The following is a 25,865-nucleotide window of genomic DNA, read 5'->3' on the forward strand; positions in this document are numbered from 1 at the left end:
TGCGCCATTATCCATTCAAAAAAGTGCTCTCGTTTTGCCCAGTCTGAGTTGTACGTTGTATATTATTTCATTTTTTATTTTATTTTTGCTGCTGGTTGCTTGTCTGATTTTGTTCTCTGGTCCTCCTCGTCCGTCTCTCCCCCCATTTTATAAAACTGTAAAAAATAAATAAATACAAAATAAATACAAAATATTGGGCGATTACCTCTAGGCTAGTAGCTAACTGAACTTTCCCACGGTGGGGTCGTTGACGGGAATGGCCAGACTGACAGCCCATGCAACAGTTACTAGGTAATAAGGTAAACTTTCGTATTTCTCTTCCAATTAAAAAGTTAAAAAGTATAAGCATATGGCCAATAGTCATATAGTCAATAGTGTTTTACTAATTTTTACCTGTTTACAGACACGGGATTGGATGTCTAAACGTAAAGAGGAAAAAACCCCACTAGGGGGTGTAATGGCACTCCGCTTTGCCACACGTTCTCGTTCCAATAACACTTAATTATTGGAATGCCCAGATTCACATAATCTATATATTAGATTATAGGATTATTTCATATTTATATGTATTTACTATTCTTAGATATAAATTTTACATGTGTCGACATTTTGAATCATCAGCAATCCACTCTGCTGACCTGCTGAGAAGAGAGCACATGAAATATTCCGAATATCAAAATCAACATATGCCTTTTGAGTGGACCATCTGTGATAATAATATTCATCATATCTATTCATAATGATTCATTTATTATTTTTAATCTGCATTTCAGCTGTATTGCATCTGCAACATCCACTGAACTTTGCAGTTAAACGGTACGTCAACCAGTTTGTTTTGTGCACAAAGGTGGCTTACAAACACAACAACATGTCTTCATTCGGCACATAGTTCAAGATCATTTGTGTGTAGGCTGTCGTGTCAAAAACACGGTTTGGTGACAGTTAATATTTAAATGAGCATAACTTGCGTAATATTTGGAGTAAAAATATAATATTGGTATGCCAATAAATCAGAGATTCTCTTTACACGACTATATCAGGTCACGTGTTTGTTTGGTTTATTGCTTATCCATCTACTCAAATAAAACTGAGCACTGGTTGTGTCACAATACATTTTTTTACATTTTCACACACCTTCCATCCTAGTTTCCTTTCCTAATTTCTTTTCCTTGCCTTCTCCAATGGGATCTTGGAATGAGAGGACATATGGAAAGGAAACCAGAAGGTAAAAGTAAGCAATGCAAAGAGCCCCATTAGTGGAGATTGAGAAAAGGGTTGTGAGTAATTGTAGGTTCCTGGAGGTGTGTGCTCCTCCAGGTGAGGGAGGGGCCAGTGTCCGTACATTCCTCCTATCCCTGCTTTCCCCTCCTCATCGACACCTTTATTAGCATGATCCCAGGTGATATATCAATGAAATCAACCCTCCGCCCTTAAATATAGTCGGAAAAGGCCTAGCCGGACCGTCTGTCTGAAAGCGATATTGTCCAGTGATCTCCGATGTCAGTGGGGTTTTATCATTTCAGTCCAGGACAAATGGCTGAAGTACGCACTACTAACTTCCCAATAACGATTGTGGTTTATGGGTCACTGCCACTGTGACCTGCCGTCCCCTTCCAATCCACCCCCCAACCCCCATCTGCCACTTGTGCGTGGCTAATAGATTCACTTACTGACAACCATGAACCGAAAAGCTGTTAGTCTGGATAAGTAATACAACAAAACCCCAAATTACTTCTTTTCTTTTTCATTCCCCTAAAGACACACTATTTTTGGCGGGAGCTTGTCCACAACATCAGCGTGTTTTCCAGACGGCAGCTCCACAATTAATTTACTTAGCAGATGCCCTGATCCAGGGTGACTTGCAGAGATTCCATTTTTGCGTGTTATCTGTTTACACAGCTGGATATTTACTGAAGCAATTAAAGATAAGCTAAGTGCTTGAGGGTAAGGTTGCGCCGGCCCACCTGAGAATTGAACTCCTGCCGGTTGCAAGTTCCACACCGACGCTAATGTTGCTTGTGAATCACCATGTCTTTGCTTAAGGTATGTGAATGTCGCTGGAGCCTCTCTCATTTGAGGTGAAACGTGCATTGGCGCAGGATCGATATGGCGCTTGTGCTGTTTATGTGTAGCCATCATCCATCCTTGGAAATTAATGAAACCAGTTAAACCGGGCGGGTGTTTTATTTGGACCATAGCCGCAAACGTGTTCGCTGTGGGTCGTTCGTCTGCCCTCACGGTGTAGCGTGAACTCACATCCCCACCAAAACCAGAGCCATGAAATAAGATTCATCCAACTGCATAATCTATTTTTTCCTGTGATTAGCTGACCAATGTTCTGTAAGCTTTCAGATGAAGCCCCCCCCCTCCCCCCCCAACCACCCAGTCTTACTGGTCGCAAACGTTATGGTAACATCGGTAAAACATGGGCCACTCCTGTGAAAAGCCAAAGGCATTTAAACACAATTATCTGTATCTGTGCTATTGTAAATATGAAAAACACTTGTTTTGTCTGCATTTGTGGGTGTGCGCCCATGTGTACGCACATGTGAATGTGTGTGTTTGAGTTGAGCTTCAGTATGTGTGTATGTACACATGTATGTGTGTGTGTGTGTGTGTGTGTGTGTGTGTGTGTGTGTGTGTGTGTGCATTTTAGAGTGTGTATGCATTCTCTGCAATGGAGTAGCCTATTACTCAGTTTTACAGTGCCCTTACATCTTCAGTTACACTTAAATGTATCTCAAGGTCTCTTCACTATCTCAGAAAACACAGAGACAAAAGCAGGCAAGAGAGCGCTTTCTTCAGTCTTTATATAAATGACCTCAGGACTGGGCTTCCTTGTCTGCTGAACACAAGGAAACTATCACCAACATACCTTTTACTTTGTCATTATTTCCTTCACAGATGTCCTTACCAGGCACACTTATACAGTGTCAATACTGCTGTATAAAATGTCAATCAGGTTAAAACACGACACCCAGACCCTTTGTGATGAAGCAATTGCAGTTTGCCAATGAATTCTTATGTGTAGCCTTGGAACCAGTCTCTGCACCATGGGCTCTGATATGAATGAGCAAAGGACATCCAGCAACTGAATACTCAGAAACGTTTTTTACATCCGCGACGGACACAAATTCGACAGAGAGTATCCAATGAGAAATAAATAAAAACAGAAAAATAGAAGAATAAATAGAATCTGCGATAAAAAACCTGCTTGCGTCAGCTCTGCGGTCTATCTCACGGACCATAAATTGAACGGTAGGCTGTAAGGGAGGGCGGTTGAATTGGCCAGGGCCTAACATGTCTGTTTTTGCGCATAGCGTCCCGGGACACGCGCGGACCGGCGTGGGCGCTGGTGGGCGTTCGGCGAGGGGGAGTGGCGTAAATAAATTTAGTTTCAGAGATAAATCATCGTTTCCTTGGGACGAGGGGGGGGGGGGGGGGGGTGACAGATGGGAGGGGAGAGAGGTCACATGAGCGCGTTTTGAGTCCCCCTCGTAGTCTCCTCAGCCCGCCCCGCTGCCTCGCGTGACTGCCCCCCTCCTCCTCCGCCCACGCCCCAACCTCTCCTTAATTGATGGGCTAACACCTCCGTCTACTCATCCCTGCATCGCACACATGCCCTCACTCCACCCCTCCCCTGCTCCTTTTATTAATTAGCTTTCCTCCTGAAAGAGAGAGAGAGGGAGAGAAAGGGAGGGAGTGAGTGAGAGAGGGAGGGAGAGAGATGGAGGCAGAAGGAGGGAGAGAGATGGAAAGGAGGATACAGAGGCATGGAAAGGGTTGGCTTGAGGGAGAGGGATAGAGAGAGGCATAAAAAGGTAGAAGGTGAAAATGATAAAGAGGTAGAGGGTAAAAGAGAGAAGGGGGAATGAAAACTGAGCGGAGCAGCCCACCTCAGAGTATCTGAGAGAGAGAGAGAGAGTAAGAGAGAGGGAGAGAGACAAGCAGGGCAGACTTGCAGTGTGTGTGTGTGTGTGTGTGTGTGCGTGCGCGCACGGGGCTGGCCAATCACAGCTCCCCTCCTGAGCTGCAGCAGGCGTGCGGCGGCAGCCCAGCGGATTGGGAAAGCGGAGTCCTGAGCAGCGGATTGGGATCAGCGGCGTGCGGAGAGAGACACGGGGAGGTGCTGGACTATGGGAGAGAAGGACCCCACTCTCAGCATCCCGCTCAGATCAAATGCCTCATTATCTGTCAGTGCAAGTGAGACAAGGTAACGCGCTCTTTCCTCCTCTTCTGCTTCTCCCTCTTATTCCTGCCACCGCCGTTGCGTGTGTTTTCTCCCTGCTCTCGGGTCCCCCCCCCCCCCCCCCGCCCCGCTCCGCGCTCCGCTTGAGTTTTGCGTCTCTGTGTGAAACGGGTCTGGGTGTTCGGCGCTGCGTGTTGCGACAGGCATCCAGGACGCATGCGAGCACCTGCTGGGTTCATTTCAGCCGTCTGCAGCCAGGGCACTTCCAGCTTCCACAAAGATCAGACATAAGGAAGTAGATGACAGTGAAATCTATGCCTCGCAAAGAGTTTATCATTCTGGCATCGGGCTGTTTTTTTGTGTTTTTTTTCTCCTTCTGAAAAGACATGTTGTGTCCCCTCCACCAGCTGTCTCTGCAGCCTCGATATTCAAACGCATCTTTGCCAAACGAGGCACAGAGAGTACTTAACGTGCAAGGAAACTGTTAGAAACTGAAACAGAATACTGCCTTTCGAATGCTGCAACAAAATGGCAATGAGTCCAGTTTCGTGCAAGCGCTGCTTTCGGTCGGTCAAAGTGCTGTGCCCAAAATGTGTTATCGCACTGCATGGAAGTGTGGTCCCGCTTTAATATTTAATGTGCCATGCAAGGGTGTTGTCCGGACGATGCTTTCAGGCGAAGTCTCATCTCCGAGCTCTCGCCAGCGCCTCTGAGGTGCACTCCTGAGATGCATTCAGCCTGCGCCTTTTCATTACGTCCGTCGCAAAACCCGTTAAAGACAGTCGCATGCGGGGCTGCCGAGTCCTGCATTAGAGGTGAACGTGCTACAGTAACTCACTAATGCAATCTGTCAGAGTGGCAAGCGTGTACCATTCCCAAACCCCTGTCCCAAACCCCCCCACCCCCACCACCACCACTACCACCCCCACCCTGGCCCAAGATATTCTCGGGATAATTATTTCAATGTCAGGGAATTGAATGTGCCTTCATGGGAATGTTTACTGATGCATCTTGGGGGGTGGTTCTTCCAGAAAAGATAAAAAATAACACAAAGCAGGAATACAGGGAAGACCCAGCCCTGCCACAGCCAGCGTGAGGCATAAATGAGATCTTCTCCCCCAGACAGCGATAAGTTGATAATGTGCAGTAATTGGAGTCCTCCCAGTTTCTGTTCTTGTTCTGAAGACATGCAGTATATTCTCACCTTTTCAGAGTGTTGATATGGCTGAGAATATCTCCTGAGAACCTGCAGTGTTTTCACCTGTAGGCTTTGCAGCCACTTAATCAGAATCTGCAATATGGAGACTGACATCTTTATACTCGAGCCTGGAAAGCCATGGTCAGTCGTATTGTGTTTTTAAGAGGCCCTATAATACAGGTGACAGCAACTGAATTCGAATCAGACATCGCATTCAGGCTAACCAGACAGAAACATAGACATGACATTTGGAAGCAGACAAGAAACTTTATACCCCCAGCAAAGCGGGCCACAGCACATGACCAAGATGCTTTTGCATTGATTTTTCGTCATAACATTGTGTCTGGCCCCACTGTCTTTTCCATACTTGGAAGAAGAAATGTGTTTAGGCTTCAACGCTGGTCCCTGGCTCATGTTGCATGTATTTCTCTCTCCCACTGGCAGCTGATCTGTATTCTATGATCTGCATGTTTTCTGTACAGCAGCTCTGATGCCTGTTACACCCAGTAAGTGGCAGAGCAGAGCATCTGGTCTTGTGTGTGTGTGTGTGTGTGTGTTGTGTGGTTGTGTGTGTGTGTGTGTGTGTGTGTGTGTGTGCCTGCAGCTCATAGTTCCTGTGAAAGCTTACATTTCCTGACAGGCTTAAATGAACAGATGTGCAAACTGCCTGTTCCTTCTTATGTATGCAGGACAGTCTAGCTTTATTAAGATTTTTTTTTTTTCTCAACGCCTAGCGGTCATATGCGGTACTGCGGTTGTTTTGTGGGAGTCACTCACTCAGCCAGTGGTCCAGAGGGGATTGCTGCTTGTAGAGATTTCTCTGACAGCTTCCCCCAGCCCCAGCAGAAAAAAACCACTAAACAGATACTTTACTTCAGCAGTCCGGTGGAAGTGATGGTTCTTCAAAAGAGAGAAGTCAAATGGTTTTGTCATGTGTTCTTAAGGCAGTGACAGTAAGTGCAAATAAAGCTTTTAGAATTTGGGTTGTTTTCAGCCGCGAGCTGGAGAGAGGGAGGAAGCATCCTTTTCCGTGTCTCCTCTCGATGTGTTTAAAGTCTGCAGTGCATTCATAATATCTGCTGTTTGGTGTCTCATGCATCTGAATTCTAACAAGCCCAGGTCCCACTGCGTCTCAAGCGTGAAAACAAGAGCCGTTTCTGCAGCGGGTCATTCAGAGCCAGAAAACTGGAACAGTTTACTGTCATTTTTATCTCGAGACGGGGCTACTGTGCTGCTCGCTTCTATCCTTAAGCATTCTATCAGGAGCCCAGGACGAATTACAGCAGTGCTGACAGTGGATTAGATGCAGTCTCATTAACTGGAATAATTTTCACAGTCAGATGTTAAACCTATCAATGTAAGTGACTTAATCCATCAGAATTGAACTCTTTAGACAAGTCCTTGGGGAAAAAAGATATACATTACTGAGCATGTGTCACAGATATTCACCCTACCTCCTGCCAATGAATTTCACTTTACATCCACATCATGATAAAGAATATAAATTTGAATAATATATTTAATTGCATTGGTTGACATACAGTCATATGCATGCATGCATGGATTGATGAATGAATGATATAATCATGTTACAGTAAATGTAGAACAAAATATTAAGTGTTTGTTTTTTCGAAATATGTAGATCATATTACATAGGCATTGTATTCCACATCATGCGATTCCAGGAGTTTGTTTCCGAAATGTTAGCCATTAGAAGCATCCATTAGAACAACATGCATGACTTAGAGCAAAGAAATGTAAGGCTCAAAAAGGCTTGGACTCAGTTGTCTATTCATCTGTGGTCTCTCATGTTAGGCTAATAGCTTAGATTCATTGGTAGCTTTTATGGCTAGCCATCACCTGAGGGATTGTGGGACACTAAACTGAGTGCAGAGGCAAGATGGAGTGTTCCATTTGGAGAGGCCTGCTCACTCCCCAGCTAGCAGTGGCTGTTAGAGTGCCCCTGAGGGTGTCTCCGGCTTGGGGTTTCAAACCTCACAGACGGAACATCTCGGAGCAGTTAGATGCACGCTCACCGTTGGAGCGATTATGCCCCAGGTGTCTTGGTCTCTCCCATAATTCATTGGGACTTACACCAGTTCATTGCCAGGCTATTACTGACTGTAGTCTTTAGGCGAAGACAAAAAGCAGTTATGGACGTCATTTACTTTGACCTTGATCCCCCCTCCACCCCCCACTCCCCCCCAGCCACACTTTGCCTGCCTGAAATACGTCTCTACATTCCCATATAGATTAATGGATTTGTTACACGATTGTGCTAGTACCTGCTGAAAGTAGGTTTCACTTTAGATTCTATCTCGAGAGCAAACAAATATGCATCCTTATATACATGATAGGCCAACACACAGGCCTGCACGCATGTCCACACACACACACACACACACACTTTCCAGAAACTATACTGTAACTATTCTGTACATTTTTAATGTATAATCAAGAGCTGCCTTAAGGCGGTCCCTTTTTTTAGTCCCGAATCCAAACTGATTAATCATGAAATGCATTAGCAACATGAGTGTCTTGGGAGCATATATGTACCTCTCTACATATAGCCCCCATCTCATGTACATCATCCAGCAGCAAATATTATTCATTTATACAGTATATACAGTATGCTCAAATTCCTTGGGACGAAGACACATCTCTTCTTGATTTGACTCTGTACTCCACAATTTTAGATCTGTAGTCATACAATACACATGTGCTTAAAGGTACAATATGTAAGATTTTTGTGTTAAAACATTGTTACAAGACCATTGTAAATCCCTTCCTATCACTGAAAAAGGCTCACTGTCATGTTGACTCACCCTCAGCCTGTGTTTATAGTCCTTAAATTCTGGTTTCAAAATATACAGTTGACGGACTGACACCCCATACTAAAACATTGTATAGCTGTACAATAATTCAAGCTCATTGGTTGAAATGTCAGTGCATTTATAGAGAAGGGGGAGGGATAAACAGTGTTGTGGTTTGGGCGTGTTTTCATCAGCAATTCCTCTCTTAACCGTTAGAAGTCCAAAATGACCTATTGTACCTTTAAGTGAGTGTGCACCTAAGTGTTTTTATTAAAGCATTTATCTATTTATTTATTTTTTGGTTTCCCCATAACAAAATAGGACTGCAGTTTTTATACATAGTCCTGTAATTTCAGAGGACCATAATGTTTGGGACAAATGGCTTTGCACGTGTTTTTGATTAATCAGGTGTATTCAACTGTGTCCATGGTACAGGTATAAGAGAGCTCTCAGTTGTGTATCTAGTCTTGATTCTAGGTGTTTGAATTCCTCTGTGTGCATCTTTAGCATAGAGAGAGAGTAACAGAGATAAAGAGTGATAGAGACAGAATAATAGAGAGAAAGATGGAAAGGAGGATATAGAGACTTGAGGGAGAGGGATAGAGAGAGGCATAAAAAGGAAAGCTTATGTCAGGATGGTATTTATTTGGTTTATGTATGGGCTGAAAATCTAAATCTAAAAGCACTGTGCTGAAGCCCGTGTCAGACAGAAGCCAGACGGAGGGAGCAGAGAGGACTGTGCCATGACCGTTGGCCGTGACCGTGAGGCAGGTCCTCCGTTTTTGATTTGGCACATGCGGGCTGATACGAGACGCGGCAGACTGCGGACTCTGTCTGTGTGGGTCACGGTTCACAGTCACGGGGAAGGGGGGTGGTCGGGTTTATCTGCATTCTCCTGCCGCCCCACCTCACCCATTCCCGTTCTCAGCATTGGGTTGCTGCCGCTGCCTCGGAAACCGCTGTTCTGTGAGGCCCTGCTGCGTTTCTGGCCACGTATATCTCCCTAACCATAGACCGTCAGCTTGGCCTCAGTCCTTTGGTCTGGACATGTAAGTCCAAGGGTTCAGCGTCATTTGGTTTAAGCTCTGGGCGACTGGAGTGTGTTTATACTTTGCTAAGGACAACGACCACTGCCTAGGTTGGGAAAACAAACTTTCATGAATGTTCCCTGATTTCAGTCGAGCGACACTCTGTCGCTGGACTATAAACACATTTACAAGTAGTAAGAAGAATCATCATGGTAACAGCAGTCTAACTACTAATGTAAATATTCTACTACTATTTATGGATACTGTATATCTACATATTTTTCATCCAGTACAAATTGCTCATGTTCAAAATTATGCTTGCTCCATGCCTACTGGGGTTTAAATGGGGTCCAAACATTCACCACTGTGTAGGGAATGCAAGCACACACTCCCCTGCTGTTTCAAAACAGTCTCAGGCTCCAAGATCTACATCAGCCAATCGGCACGCAGAGAGGGGAGCCCATGAAGTCCAGTGAATCACAAATTGCACATCCCCGCTGATTCGCGAAACGGAGCCAGGAAAGTGAACAGAGTAACGTAATCACTATCCAGTCAAGTGCTCCAGATTTTTCTTTGAGATTGGCATGAGATGAAAATAGGGAAAGGAGTTTGGTCCCTATGCTGATACAGTAACTACAGTCTACAATGGCTAGCAGAGATCAAGGTTCATTTTATGCCTGCTTAAATGCATTTTTCGAGACTGTCAGTCATAGGAAGATCAAAGAGCGGGCTGCTGGTGGTGTGTCCACCGCACATGATGTGAGGAGAAACAGGAAGGAGTGAATTAGCCTTATGAAAAGGGAGATGGTTGCATATGGTTAGACAGAGAGAGCCACACAGGGCAATTTTACAAGCTCCCACCCACCTTCCCACCCACCTCCCCCCACTCATAAGGAATTCTCCCCAATGGTGTCACCTCCTACAGTACATGGGGAAACATCCCAAACTGCAAACTGCATTGTTGGTTTTAAGCTTGTTTCAGAAAAAAGAAAAGAACTGTACTGATATTCTGATATTTTATCAGTACGGATAAAACTGGCCTGTTATTGTATCAGTTAAAACAAATAGTCTATGTCATCCCTAAAAAAAAAACAGATCATACAGGGAAAATAACATGAACTGTAGCCATGGTGATCTCCTATGAGGAATATAGAATCAGTGAAGTTAAAACTTTTATTAATCAGCGATGCTCTATAAACCTTAATTAATAATGCATCAACCAAGTCACATTCAGTATAGGCTACTGCTTAAAGTGGTGAATCATTTTCTCGAAAAAGCTGAAATCTTAGATCTACTTAATAAACATGGCAATTAGCCACATAATCATCACCTACTGAGAGATCATTTATATAATTTAATTTTATCTTATTGTATACATATAGTTCTTTCCTCATTTCAAGTTAGGATGTACACAAAAAGACTGCACTAAATGCTATTTATATTTCTGTTCAATATATCAATATAATCATAGTCATTAAGAGATTCACAGAATACATGCCATTTCAAAGAAAACACTTTTGACTTAAGAGGTGTCATGTATGTGATTATCATGTATCTTGTAATGCCATCCATAAGCTCAAGTTGGGGCATACATTGTGACTTACAGAAAGGCTCTCCACTGCCATGCAGCACAACCAAGAGAATGGAACGTAATCCCCACAGTAGCAGAATACTCACATGACTAATTGTCAAAACTAAATTAAAAGGGTCTATAATTCTTACACAGATCACCCCATATATAGTGGGGTCCAAAAGAAATGAAAGTTACATCAAAGCTTTGCAAGAACTACTTGAAGACCAAAGAAGAGCAAGGAGTGCCTGAGAATCCACCTCAACACCATTGAACATTATGGGGGTATTTTAAGACTGACAAAAGCCAAGCATTCAGTAACATCACAAGATGTTCTTTTCAACATTGTCAAGTAATGCTGGCAAAACATGAATTATCCAGTTTTGCTCAGATTTATGGAGTCCATGCCAGCTTGAGTGCAGGTTGCCATTAAAGCAAAAGGTGGACATACCAAATACTAAGAAATTCTGAAATTTATGTCATTTTTTTCAAAGATTCAACTTTTCACTCAAATTGTTATGCTGATAATATAATTTTTAATGACAAGGTTGTATTCAATTGGAAAAGAATGGAAAATAGAATAATTTTCACTCGCAGTACAGAGCAAATATTGGGCAGCAATGTGCATATTTTGCATTAAGAAAAAAATAAAGTTGGAAGTTTTTTCGTAGCACCAATGTATCTCAATTATTTAGGGATCTGGCTTTTATAATACAGCATTGCAGTTGAGTTATATCCCCCCAAAACAGTAGCCGTAATGAACCATTGTACAGTGATTACACCAAATATGTAATATTTTCTTCTGGGGGAGCATGCCCTGGACCCCCCCAGTAAAACATCCTCTCTCTGCCTCCTCACTTGTCCAACCCACCAGCCACCAGTACAGGAGGGATGTGTTTAATCTCTGTTCATTTTCCTGATCCGTGAATACATCCTCCTCCGCAAAGAGGAAGTTAAAGATATCATGTCATTTAAAATATTTAGCTATGCAATGCACATGCTTAGCGATTCATGAACATGTTACAAATGGTTTTATTGATTATGTGACTATCCTGAGAATGCTAGGTTAATGATACAGCAAATGTTAATTAATTAAACATGTCTTAAAGCATAGTCATACAGGCTAAGACCTAGCAGCATAAAACAAACACTGTTCTATCTGATATTAGCTGCTCCACTATTGCTTTTGCTCAGTGTTAGCATACACAACTGCTACTGCAAATAATGCCTCCTTTAATACCACAAGGAAATGTTCTTACTGTGTAAGACTAGAAACATATTCGACCTTAGGCATGCTGACAATCATAGAGTCCCAGCCCTTTCCTGAAAATCTGCATCCATGCACTTTCCAAAAAAATGCTACCATATGAATGTTTGAGGAGATAACCCTTAGAACTTGAATTGCAGATTATTGTCAGAGGGACAATTACGCATGACATCATTTACAACCACAAATACAATGCAGTCTGTAAGTATTTGGACAGTGAGAAAATGTATGTTGTTTTGGGTCTGTACTCCAGCACTTTGGATTGGATGCAACAATAAATATGAGATTAAAGTGCAGACTGTTAGCTTTCTGAATATGTATCTATATTGGGCCAACCATGGAGGAATTGCAGCCGTTTTTATATATACTATAAGTGATCACAGCATTTGGTATTTCTCACTTATTTTTTTGTCTTATTGGTCTTCAGCTGCTGTCCACTTCAAGGTTTGCATGTTGTGTGTTCAGAGATGCATGATTCATTACTGTCTGATTAAATAATTGCATTAACAAGCTTGCATACAGGTCTACCTAATCAAGTGGTCACTGAATGTAATTCTTCCATTTTAGAGGGACCAAAATTGTTATTTTAATGTCATTAAGTTGTGAACTTGTATTATACAGTTGTGTAGTAGTTATACCTACCAAGCGTAGATCAACAACTGAGTGCCCTTATCTCCAAGATAAGCAGTGAGAGACTGGTTATAGTTATTTAATGCTAGTAGACTAGGTTTTTTAAAAACGTTTTCTAACTAGCTAGTTTGCTGATTAGTTAGTGATAGATAGATTTTGTGAAGGGTTAAAAAGACAGCTGGTGGGTTGTTTGAGCGTAAAAAATGTTTAAGCAGCGCTGCTTAATGACATGCAATGAAAGCCATGGCCCTGGCCTTTGGAGAGGGCTTTCAAATTTTACGAATTTAAATACATGTATCATAAATACAGCCCATCTGTGGGTACAGGTTAATACTCATCCCATCTGCTCAGAAAATGTTGGCCAATATCCTTTTTAAACAAACTCTAACCTGGCCATTCTGTTCTTGATCCTTACCAGTAATTCTCCTCTTGTGAAAACTGGTGTAGCCTATTTTTACGGCTTTATGGTAGTGTTTAACACATCTATGAAGACACCCTAGAGAGTGTTCTTGGTCAGTTGTATAGATGTAAATAAGTTTATCTTCACAATTGAAAATATACTTCAGTTATACAGTGGCTTTCAGCGGTCTACAAGGTAATTTGCCATTGCTGAACTCACCAAGTGTGCTTCCTTCCCAACAATGCATCAAAAATTACATTTTGACACACCCAATGTTCTGGCTGCAGTATGTCTTATATTCAGCTGTATAAAGGCATGCTTTAGCATTAGCATTGCTCCTCATGTTACCAGACAGAACAGTAGCAGATACCAAATGCATATGCCATACCTGGAATCAGCTATATACCTTTGGTTAGCTTTATTTTATATGAACTAATGAATGAATTGATGTCTAAAGTGGACCCAATATGGATGTTGAAATGCAAAAATTAAAACTGAACATTATCCTCATACAGTTTTATTTCTGATCCACTATGTTGGGAATATAGAACCCAAAACAAGTTTCCCTGTCCAAATACTTGCGGACTGTACTGTATAAATTGCAATTACTGAAGTACGGTTCATTTACACACATCAAACCAGCAACTGAGGGCACATGAAAATAGCTAGAAATATTTTCTAAGGTGATGAGGCTAAATTCAGAATTATGCCCTCTTTAATTTGAAATTAATTGGGAAAAATAAATGTGAAGACTCTGTAATTAATCCTACAATTGGAATCCTTGAAGAAGTGTCATTACTTGCCCTGTGTAGAAAATGAGTTGAAGCAGAACAGCCACCCCAGTGTGAAACAATGACACTGTTAATCCTAGCACACCCATGCAAATAATTACAATATAGGAGGAGAAGCTGTATTATAGCTGCTGAGTATTCTTAACAAAATAAAATTTCACGCAGTCAGACACCCACTAAGAAGTGACTCTGAGACCTCAATGATCACTCCTTTTCATTGGCTAGATCCCACAAATTAGCCAACTTGAGACGAGACGTGATGGTTTTTCAAAAGTTTTTTAAAGAAAGTCTTCACTGTGTGTACTGTCCAGTTTTAGAACGTCTGCTCTCATCAGCTAGTGTTTCTCACCAAGTCAAGTACCGTCTCAAGATGTCTGTTTGTTGTAGACTGGTTTCAGAACAGGAAACATTTGTTTATATATGTTTACTTGGTGCTTCGGTGTAGACTGCATAGTTCTGAGCTTTCTCTCGTCTTGTCTTCTCTTGTCTCAAGTAGACTGGGCTTTAAGTTACCGATATGATCCCAGGCAAATATAACATACGTATGACATGGACTGCTATAACAAAGCTATAACATTGTAACTTTGTCTCACCCTGTCTCAAAATAAGGTATAAGGTAGTGCTGATATTGATCTCTGCATAGACTTCCACAGGTAACCATGACTATAATGGATCACGACTGGGACCCACCATCACCCACACTATCACGACACAAGTGACACACTTTCACAATGAAGAACTCCCTTAATCCTCCTAATGTGCTGAGCCCACCCTGGTGATAAACAGCCATACTTCTGTACCAGAACGCTCTGTGCACATCAGCCCGAGAGCAAAGAAAGCAATTATTAAGCCGGCAATAAACTGGGGGATATTTAGCCTGATTAAGACAGCCGGAGTTGGAACCTGGGCAGGGCACCAGGGAACATGTCTACCAGTGGTGAGAGCCACAGGATCTTTAATGACTACTAAGTCAAAACCTTGGTTGAACGGTCTCCTCTGAAAGACGGATGTTTCAATAGCCCACTGACAACTGGAACAGCAGTCCCCATCCAATCAATGTCCCAAATCAAGTAATTAAGTCTGTTGCTAGGACAGGGACCACTGACCTATGGACCATAAGTGGGTTTAGCTCTGAGAAGCTAAAATTGGAATGATAAAGTGGACCTCATGCAACAAAACCCAATGCAGCCAGGCACTCTGTTCTTTCCCTCAATGCAAAACAAAAAACACCCATAGCCAATATACCCCAACTGCTTCTGGTTCTCTGCTTTTTTTACTCTGTTTGGCTTCCTATTTGCTTCCATGTTCCAGTATATTCAATAGGAAGACAGCAAAATAAATGTCAGCAGACAGATTTCAATTTTGCCAAACATTAAATATGTATCATTTTTTAAATTGTTTATTCTTATCAAATAGTTCTGGCAAGAAGGCCCAGGCAGACTAATTCATTTATTTATTTATCTACACAATTTCCTTTCAGCTGTGCAAAGTTTAAGAGATAGGTGCGTTGCAATAACCTCCCACAAAATACAGAAAATGGCTCAGAGAGTCACACAAGCGGAGCAGCTCTCTGAAGACTGAAATTGTGCTCGGTTGTTATGCTTGAATCTGTATTACAAAAAAGAGTTTGGATATAATACAGATTTTTTTAAAGCCTTCACACCTCTGCAAAGGTTGGTTTTTTTTTTCTCCCTTATCAGACTATGCACCTTTGCTCTTTTTTCCCCTGCTGCAGATGGGGTGACAAATATGTCTCATACCGCCATCTGTACTTTTGAATAGCATTTCAGGTGATACTTTCTTGAAAAGGGGATTTTGTGTTTAAAGTCTCTTTAGAAGTCTGCTAAGATGCTTTTATTATTAAGGACTGAATCACAGTGAAACTTAAAGTTCAGTCAACAGCGCACTTCTTAATCTCAGATTTCTAACATTTCTGAAAAAGGAAAGTGCAAAATGCATAAAAAGCAAATATGAAAGCATGTGTTTGTGTGTGACTGCTGGAAGTATGCAGAATATATTTTTATTCCAAGGGATATCAGAGGATATATTGTAGGTGTGAAGCATCTGAACACATCAAAGTGATCAGTGCTGAAATATTATTCAGGGCTCAGTTTTGGATGATGTCCCCTCCCACAATGTAACGGAGTGCCCTAGAAAACTTCATGTTGCTCATTGCTTAGTACGTGCATTTTGAAAATTACCTTCTCAGCATGCATAACAAGAATACTGTGTTCCCATCAAAAAAATTATAATTAAAATAAATTTTCATAAGCAAGTTTTTTCAGGAACATTTGTTTGATCAACAATGTCATACCTACTGCACTGCGTGGAATAACCTCATTGAGAACTGCATACCAAATACACACACACACATGCACAGTAACTTGCTCTGCATTTGAACAAAAGAAAGAGAGATTTGAGCTTCAAAATGGCCTCTGCCCCTTGAAATGTCTTCTCTCTAATACTGCAGTTTTTAAACTGATGACCAGGGCACAGCCTACTGTGGAATCCATGCTGTATTTTGACCATTTGTAGTAGTAACCACCTTCTCTGCCCTCTCTCTTTTCTATGACAGCACCCAGTGAAAAATAGCAAAATGTCTCAAAAATTCTGTGCAGCAGTTGGACTGAGTAGGGGCCTTTGAAGCAATCTGAAATGTTGTGGGCTGTCAGCATAGCATGACCACGCGTTTCTTTTTTCCCCTTTTGTTCCATAGGACGAGGAAGATGGGCACCTGTGACAGACTGTGGTAAAAACTCTTGAGAAAACTCACTTGCCGTCCTTCCTACCCCTGCCGTTACTCACTCCGTAATGTAAACTCAGCTTGGCTTTCCACACGTCAGCCAGCGAAACCATGGACCTTGGCAGAACTCTTCGGACCCTCCCGATCAGGATCTAGCGCCTTTCAGCGCGACCCCCCGCGGGACCCTCGCGCTTAAACGCCCAGGGAGCGCTACCATGAGGATTACGGCCTCCTCCTGCCTCTGTCCGCTGCTCGTCTGCCTCTGTGTGGTCCGAGGAGGGCACGGGACAGGCCACCACAGCCCCAGCAAGGTGCCCAGGAACCAAACCAAGCTCCCGGATGGGGAGAAGGAGGTGCACCACAGGCCCAAACGTGGCTGGATTTGGAATCAATTCTTCGTTTTAGAGGAGCACTTTGGTCCGGACCCCCAGTACGTAGGAAAGGTAGGGTCCCTCAACATTTATTATTTGCGTTTGGTGATGGAGCCAGTACTACCCTATGCTGTACATCACAAATAACAAATTAATTTATTCTGTGGGGAGACCAATAAGCCAATAAATCAACCAATGAATAACTATAATAGACTCCAATTTAATAATTTAATTAATATCACATTTTAGTAGTTTATTTATAATTTACCCTTGATTGCTAAAGGAATCCTGTACTGTAACTTGCTCTCTGAACTATCTGCTGGTCCCACCGCATGTCATATTGGTTGTTATGTGCATGACTCACGAGCTGGCTAGATATCTGCAGTTATTTCAGAGGTCGCAGGAATAGCTACTTTCAGTATATCCGACAACGGCTCAGGGACCCAAGAAGGGTATTAGCTATTCCCATTCTCAACATGAATAAACTGCTAAGTGGAGGAGTCTATACAATACGCTGAAGACCAACTCGTAGGGAGTGTCCAAACATTACCTGTAGCTATATGTAGTGAGTGTTCAGTAAGAGAAACCACACAGGCATGTATTTGCCATGCATTTATTTGAAATCTACAGTCCAAACACACATTAGTACTCCCTCTGAGTCTGGCAGGGGTGGGGTGTGTGAAGACAATGAAGGAAACCAATCTGAAACCTCACTTTGTCCCTCACAAACTTCCAATACAGTAAACCCACAGCAGTTTACATTTTCCATTTTGTTCAGTTTCATGGTTTGCAATAACAGAATTTTGAACAAGCTCTTTGTTTTTCTGATTTAGATCATTCTAGACATGAATTATCCTATGAGAGCCAAGTCTTATGCTGATCAACAAGTCTAGTGTTTACGTAGGATAAGAAGTACCGCCACCGTCCAGAGAATGGTAAAGAGGTATTGATAGCGGGGGGATAAGTGGGATAAATGGGAATGTGTCTGACCCATGATTCAGTAGCAAACCCCATTGTTACACAACCCCATTTCCAAATAATGTGCATTAATATTGTAAAAACTGTATTGATACACTTGTATTTGTTAGTTTAAAGTTTGTATTGGTAGGCTTAGATTGCAAGGTTTAAGTCTTTCATGAGCCTGTCAGTGAGGTTAGCGGAACAGCAGAAGTGGTATCCCCGCTGAATTGTAATAGCCAACAAAAATAATTGCATCCGTATTTCAATGAATATGAAACATAACGCTAAAAACGCTCACTCACATGTTCACTGAATAGCTACAAAGTACAGAGTTCTATATTAATATGTGACTATACAAAAAAGAAAGAAATAACAAGGGGGATGATGAGGGTTAGATAGACGCCTTGACTGTAACCACTGGTGTACTTAAGTAGCCTACTCTTTTGTGGTATCTGTACTTTATTAAAGTATTTCCATTCTTGGAGACTATTACTTTAAGTCAGCTACATTTCAAGTAAAATATCCTACTTTTTACTCCACTACTTTCTGCAACATGTGTCGTTACTCATTACTCTTAAGTGTGGAGTTAAGTGTATATGGTTTAAAACTACAATAGAATTATCTGTATTTCAGTGAATATGAACTATAATTACCATGCTCGTTCCATATTTTCATATTTTTAAGGCTCACCGAATGCATTCACAATTCCTTTCTACCACAGAAATCTACCCAGCACTTACTGCAATATGCAGATAAGCTTGAGCATAATTCAAAGACAGACTTTGCCATCTCGATGCAGCTAAGCTGTTTCTGATTTTAAAATGGTCTCTGTATCAGCTGGAACAACTTTGTTTCTCTGTTTACAACTTTGCTACGTGCCGCTACAAGAGAGCTGGTACTGGTTATGAGTTAGCCGAGAGTTGTAAATGTGTGGTGCAGGGTGGAGCTGGTCCAGAATGCACTTTAAAGTATGTAAGTCAATGTATTCAGAAATAGTAGTGTTATAGAAATGTGGATGTTGTTAACGTTTGCTTGTCAGTACAAACATTAACTTAACGTTCAGAAACCAAATGTTTGTTATACATACAAGTTAGCTAGCTGACGTTAGCTGTTGGTATTTGCTTCTAAAGCCAGACTGGGATGTAACATTACAAGCAATACATTATAAAGTTTGATAACTTCATGCCATGGGGCTTTAGAATGTAGACTACTGTGTGTGCACGTGAATTCAACTACCGTAAATCCTCAAATTGTGGCCGGGGTCTTTTATTTACTTAGGCTGTACAAAGCACAGGCCTTTATTTGGGACAGACTTGTATTTGAGGCAGGCCTTTATTTCTTATTAGGCTTCTGTTGTAGAATTTTATTCTTAAGGATCTTTTTTTCCTAAAGTGCGTTTTATTGTGAGACATACGTTTCGTTTGGAGCAGCATACCGGTAGGCTATCAAATGATTTTCGCTTTGGTTTGGGATTGAATTGACTTTTGGACTGTTTGATTCTATTGCTAAATGTTGGGACTGATGGGCACTGAAATCTGGGGGGTATTTGATGGTTCACTGTTAAGCTTTATGTAGTTGAAAGAGTGTCGGGATTTCCACCCGTCTGTTTATTGAGAGCCAAGGCAGCCGCTTTCATTCATTCATTGAACGTGCGCTGTGCTGTAAATACATGGAAAACTTATTGCGTAGTCAAGTAGCCTAAATTGAGTTAATTTTTAATTTTGCCTGATTTACTTTTTATTAAATCCGTAGGCTGGAATGCCTCGCGGCAACAATTGTGTTTAAATGTATACTGCTTCAGCCTTTGGCAAGCTACTCAGAAGGGGGCGGCAAGCGACTGGTAGCTTGAGAGTAACGTGTTGGAGACCCATGGTGTAGGACAACGACTGTTCATTGGCAACAGTATTAAACCAACCAACAATATAAAATATTAAGAAGAGCTCTTTTATTTCATAGTAAAATTCATCGAAACAATGTCTTCTAGTGCTCATGGACTGATAGCCCTACTGGTAGGCAATATTACCCCGGCTTATATTTGGGGGCCGGCCTTTATTTGTCCGAATTGACCATGCCCCTGGCTATTATCCGAGGCCCGGCTTCAAATAGAATCCTGGACACAATTTGAGGATTTACGGTATACATTTCTGATGTAGTATGTTGTTGGCCTTTACTGGTCTCCATATGACTTTAGTTACTGTGAGGTTTGCAAACAGTACTTAGACAGTAGAATGATAAAAAAACGACGATTACTATTACAATCAACGGCAATGAAAATTTCTGTTGCACCATCCGTAAACAGCAAAAGTCCCACTATATATATTTAAATCTTTAAGAGTTATACACAAGATACCAGTGCTAACAAGGTTAAGTGCTGTGGTGGAAGATATAACCTATACCCTCACATTTGCCACCGGGTGGTGGTTATGTGAAAAGCAAACCTTAAACCACAATGGATTATGGGCAAGCTTGCTAAAAATGACTTCTCCTCCTGCTGACAGGAATAGCTTTGCCCAATAAATCGGATAGCAGAATTAACTGTATTTAAATGAGTGCAGATCCTAATGTTTTCCCCATTTCAGATTGACAGTAAAACAGCAGCAAAAGCCAACAGCTGGCTTGTTTCTGAAATGTATCATGGTTGCCAGTTTGTGCAGGCCAATTTAGGATGCAGTTTTTATTCATTTATTTACTGACTTTTTTTTCCCTTAGGCACAGTTGTTATTTTATCAAAATACCCAGTCCACAGATATTGCATTCAGGGACAGGAAAGGTAAAGTGTAGTAATCAGATTCACAAGTTGTGTGCGTTCGACCTGGGATTTCCTCTGTATCTAGACTATCATGATCCCTCCGAGCCAATGGCTTCAGTCAAATCATTCAAACACAAGACAGAAAACAGCCCATGAGATGCTCCCCTCCCTACTACTCCCCACCCCACCCCAGGGGTATTCATACGGTTCCTTATGAAACTGCGGAGAGTCCTGAGGTAATTTGTAAGACAGATGGAAAACACGATGCTACGCTGTGAAACAAATCTGAAGGGAATGTTGGCAAAAATTTGTCACTGAGTCGCTGTTTTTGATGTTTTTTTGGGGTTTTTGAATAAGAAGCTGTATCTTTCCAAGGACTCCTTACATGCTGAGGCACGGAACTGAAACAGCACGACACCACAACAGCCCAAAGGTTTTTTTTTTTCTTTTTATAAATCGCAAAATCAGTTTAAAAATGTCAGGTAGATAGCAATCCGTGTCTTCTTCTGAAAATTCAGCGAATAGAAGTTTCACCCCTCAAGATGGGGCAAGATATGTTTGTTCATGCTCTACGCTCGGTAGAATATATGACATTTCCCGCCTTTGTTGGTGGAGGTAATTTCATTTTTAATGGAAAAAAGGAATTACAGCTATATATCTGCTTTTGGGGAGTAACATTACTTCTGTATTACCATGATCGACTGTGAGACACTGGCACAGTTGGGGCCTCTGTCAGATTCATTGCTCTGTATGGATAAGATACAAATCACATTAATGATAAGGCGCAAATGTACAAGGGTTGTAGCATCATCTGCCATCGTGCTCTCATTTCTCAGTCGACTGGCAGCCTGGCACAGCGCTGGTGATATCTGTTCATTAAAAAAGAAAGAAAAAATTAATGGATTCAGGATATTGCAGTTTGCTGCAGCGATATGTTGTGCTCATTAAAATGATTTTATTTACCTTTTTTCTGGAATAATCACACACCATGCCAAAGCTAACCAATCAGTGCAATGTTTCATATTCAAAAACAAAATCTCCAGTATTTGCTTTGATGCAATAAACATTGAAACCAGACGCAAGCTATGAAAGGTGCAGTCTCAGGGCGTTTTCCTTTTGTACAAGACGGTTTTCTCTTTTGCAGTAAGAATAATTGCTGCTTTTGTTTGTATACTAAAGAACAGGGTGTGCTTTAATTTGAACATTATACCGAGCCATCGATCATGCAGTGCCCGCGAGCAGCCTCCTTAACGGCATAGCGGTCTGTCCCCCGGTGTTCTGCGAATCGGCACCACAGTGGTCCACTCTCAGACAGATAATGCCAGGCATTCCAGATGAGGGTCGGCTATTAAGAGAATGTGAAGTAGCTGGTGGATGGTCCTGTCACTGGCGGACCACTGCAAAGTAAATGCACACCACAGAAACCACAGCTGGCTCCAACAGCAGTGCAGTGGGCACTTTATTCTTTATTAAGACTTGTCAACAGGAGCAGGACAGATGTTTTATCCTGTCAGCATGGGAGGTGGGCTGATAAAACAAGAGGGAATTGCATCATCACATAGAAACCCAGATAAGGGACTGAAAAGAAAAGGCCACAGCTTATCTTTGATCAGGATAAAAGGCAAAGCATACAGGTTAATGGCAGACACAGGCTCATCTGTTCATCTAAGCTGGTCACATTGCACGTTATGTCTGTACTACCGGGTTTGCTAAGCTATTTCTTGTTAGCAAGTGGTGTGCATTTACACTCTGAAGGGAAAAGAACACAACTATCTGTGTGAAATTAGGCTTTGGTTAATGTCGAGCCACGTGTCTACCCACACCTTTTTGTTTCAATTCTGAAACAGCAAACCCAGCTGTTAATCCTGGAGTCTAGTTTCCTTTTTCCCTGCTTGTTCCTCTGTATGCCCTGATACTACATGCTGCTACTAGACTGGGAATTACTTGCAGGTAGATATCATCTACATATAAGATGGAGGGTAAGACCTCACTGGAATGACTGCTGTAAAAAGACATAATTATAACAGTTTATCTTTCTGCTCTATGTGAGCATTCAAATGACATTGCAATTAAAAAATGGATGGGGAAGAAATATTTGTCCTCAACCTGGATTTACAGTACCAATGTCAATCCACAAACAATTTGGCATGCTATTTCTGATTCTTTCTGAAGTTGACACTTTTATGGGCAACAAAAAAAGTCTTTACCTGCACGATACTCAATCAGCTCTTTATAAGCAGCCATTTTGATTGGTGCACAGTTCTGCTGTCCCCTCACATCTGAGCTGAAAGGAGTGTGGCAGTCGAACAGCCTCGGCTATTGCAGTCACATGTTGCGTGTTTCCTCTCCATTTGCCCTGTAGCACTGCATTAGCTGACCATGCTAACGTGAGCTTTATCAGTGACTACTCGACGCACGGCTGCGTCATAGAATCTAGCACGAACCTTGAAGCAAAATTGCCCATTGTTCTTCCTCTCTATCTGTTCAGTACATCTCTCCCTCTCCCCCATTATCCATCCATCCATTATCTGAACCCGCTTATCCTGAACAGGGTCGCAGGGGGGCTGGAGCCTATCCCAGCATACATTGGGCGAAAGGCAGGAATACACCCTGGACGGGTCGCCAGTCCATCACAGGGCACACACACCATTCACTCACACACTCATACCTACGGGCAATTTAGACTCTCCAATCAGCCTAACATGCATGTCTTTGGACTGTGGGAGGAAACCGGAGTACCCGGAGGAAACCCACGCAGACACGGGGAGAACATGCAAACTCCGCACAGAGAGGCCCCGGCCGATGGGGATTCGAACCCAGGACCTCCTTGCTGTGAGGCGGCAGTGCTACCCACTGCACCATCCGTGCCGCCTCTCTCCCCCATTATGTGTCTTCTATTTCCTCATGAAATAGTTTTGCCTTTTAGAAAGTTTGTATATTTATATTTTCATTTTTTTTATTTTTACTTTTGTTTCAAACAAGCTGTTTTTCATTTATCTATATCTATTTGGATTCCTGCTCCAAATACTAATAGGTTTCATTCTGAATGAACTGTATGGGATTGCTCAACTTGCCTGCTTCATAACTGACACATCTTCCATCAATCTGGGAGGATGCTGGCATGTACTGTTTGTGGATCTGGAATGTGTACAAACAGCCTTCATAACATTTTTGCAATACGGCCCACCAACTGAGCTGTGAAGTCACTGCACCACAGGGTCGCTCATCAAGTCAGGGAGGACCACAGTGTCTGCACTTATTCCTGCTTTCCTTCCAATCAACAGCCAATTAAGGCCTTGAGAACATGCCGTGTGGGTTCTTCAGCCAGTCATTGACTTAGTGGCCTGACACCTGTGTTATACACAAATGGGGTCAGTCAGACCGCAGCCAACCAATGCGCCTGTCAGGGTTCGGGACAGAGGAACCAAACGCAGACTCAGGTCAGAATCAGGCTGGCTTTAATGACAAGGGGCAAATCCAAAACGTAATCCACAAATAGGCTATGGTCGGGATCCAGGCAGACAGAGAGTAGTTGGGAGTAGTTTGAGTTCAAAAACCGAGGAGGTAGACAAGCAACGGTACAAATCCAAAAATAGAAAGCAGAGTCAAAAAAACTAGGCAGAGATCAAGAGCAGAAAATCCTAAAACAGAACAGTGCAGAATGGAGCAGAAACAATACAGATAACAGGGCACAGGGCACAGGAAGCTAGAACCGGAGTAGGGAACGGAAACCGAAAGACAAACTCGCAAAGAGAAACTGAAAAGGACAGGTTTTAATACACAGGGGAATGAGACAACCTAGGTGGGGCATGGGAGTGCGGATGGTCTAACAAGTAGACATCAGGTGAGACACATGAAAGGGCAATCATACAATAACAAGGGAGGAAGACGCGGGACTGGATTCATATGGACACACATGTAAAACAAATGGCTCCGGGAGCAGACAATTGCACAGACATAAGGAATGTAGTGATAGTTAGAGAACAGGTGCGAACACTTTGCAGAATTAATGCAGGCAATCAGAGATAGAACAGGGAGGTGGAGCTACAGCAGTGCAGAAATAGGGAGAATTTTAATGTGTTAGTTACATGATTAAACTATACCCAAAACCAGTGAATGTTAGTTGGTTAGTTAGACAAACATATTAGTGTGTTAATATAATTAGTACTGTACAAATTCTTTGTTAGTCGGGGTTAGTTGATTAGTGCTATCTACAAACATGAATGGAGAGAAAGTGGGAAGCAAGTAAAGCGAGACAGAGAAGGAATCGTGGGAAACTGGAAAATTCCAAAAACACCTGAATAGTGAATCACGCAGACAGGGTAGTGACTCGGGCTCAGAACTACATAAAGACACAGACATCACATGGGAAGATGAGTGCAATAAGCAATGAATGTAAACGAAAACCAGACATGAATAAGAAAAATAATACAGAAACATGGAACCTGACAACGCCAGAGGAGTCTCTTTGTTTTAGGCAGACAATACATTCATGCATCTGGATATATCGTGAAGTAGACTTAGTTAAAGACCTTGATCAGACAGTACATGGCAGTGCAACTGCAATATTTTAGTTACATGTCTATTTCCCTAGCTACAATTGTCCAAGCTTTGTTCTCCAATCCTCCATTGGTATTAGTAGTCGAGAAACAAAAATAGAAGCCTTTCATTTGGACATGTAATGGACTTCTGAATCTCAAATATAAGGCATTAACATGGTCATGCAAAAAAAAAAAGCTTTGCTGGTCTGGGGGTAATTATGAGCATTAGTTGGTTTGACAGCCTGATGAACTTTGCGAGCAGACAAAGACTTGCTTAGAAGTCATCCCTGTTAATTGGTAAAAAATTGAACTGAGTAGTTCACCATTTCCCACAAGCCCCTCTGCCTCAAAGTGTTTTGTATTGTTGTTTTTCACGACGGCTTTAATTAAAGCATTTGCATGATAACAGGCTGAGGGCAGGGTAAGCGGCGTGAACTACCCTCGCAAGATTGCTGCGTCTTTATGGAGGGCCTAACCTATTGTTAAGAAATGAATTGGGCGTGCATATTAAATAATGTCAGGTCCTGATCAGTCCTCTTGAGCTTCACATTGGTGTTCATTTAGGGGTCATCAATGGTTTACTTTGTCCTAATGCAGGCAGAGGAAATGGACTGA

General features: G+C 42.1%; 1 protein-coding gene across 2 annotated transcripts in view; it reads left to right on the plus strand.

Moving 5' to 3' along the window:
• Nucleotides 1-4,012: 4,012 nt before the first annotated feature.
• LOC133136504 (cadherin-18-like) overlaps nucleotides 4,013-25,865 on the plus strand; it is a 77,981-nt gene continuing 56,128 nt past the window's right edge. Inside the window, exons 1-2 of one of the 2 annotated variants that reach the window (XM_061254053.1) lie at nucleotides 4,013-4,213; nucleotides 16,603-17,072. In XM_061254053.1, the coding sequence (XP_061110037.1) occupies nucleotides 16,845-17,072 (228 nt within the window). In that variant the 5' untranslated portion in view covers nucleotides 4,013-4,213; nucleotides 16,603-16,844. The remainder of the gene's footprint in view (nucleotides 4,214-16,602; nucleotides 17,073-25,865) is intronic. The other variant, XM_061254054.1, reaches the window with a different exon arrangement.

This window comes from Conger conger, chromosome 9 (genome assembly GCF_963514075.1).
Source record: "Conger conger chromosome 9, fConCon1.1, whole genome shotgun sequence".
NCBI lineage: Eukaryota > Metazoa > Chordata > Actinopteri > Anguilliformes > Congridae > Conger > Conger conger.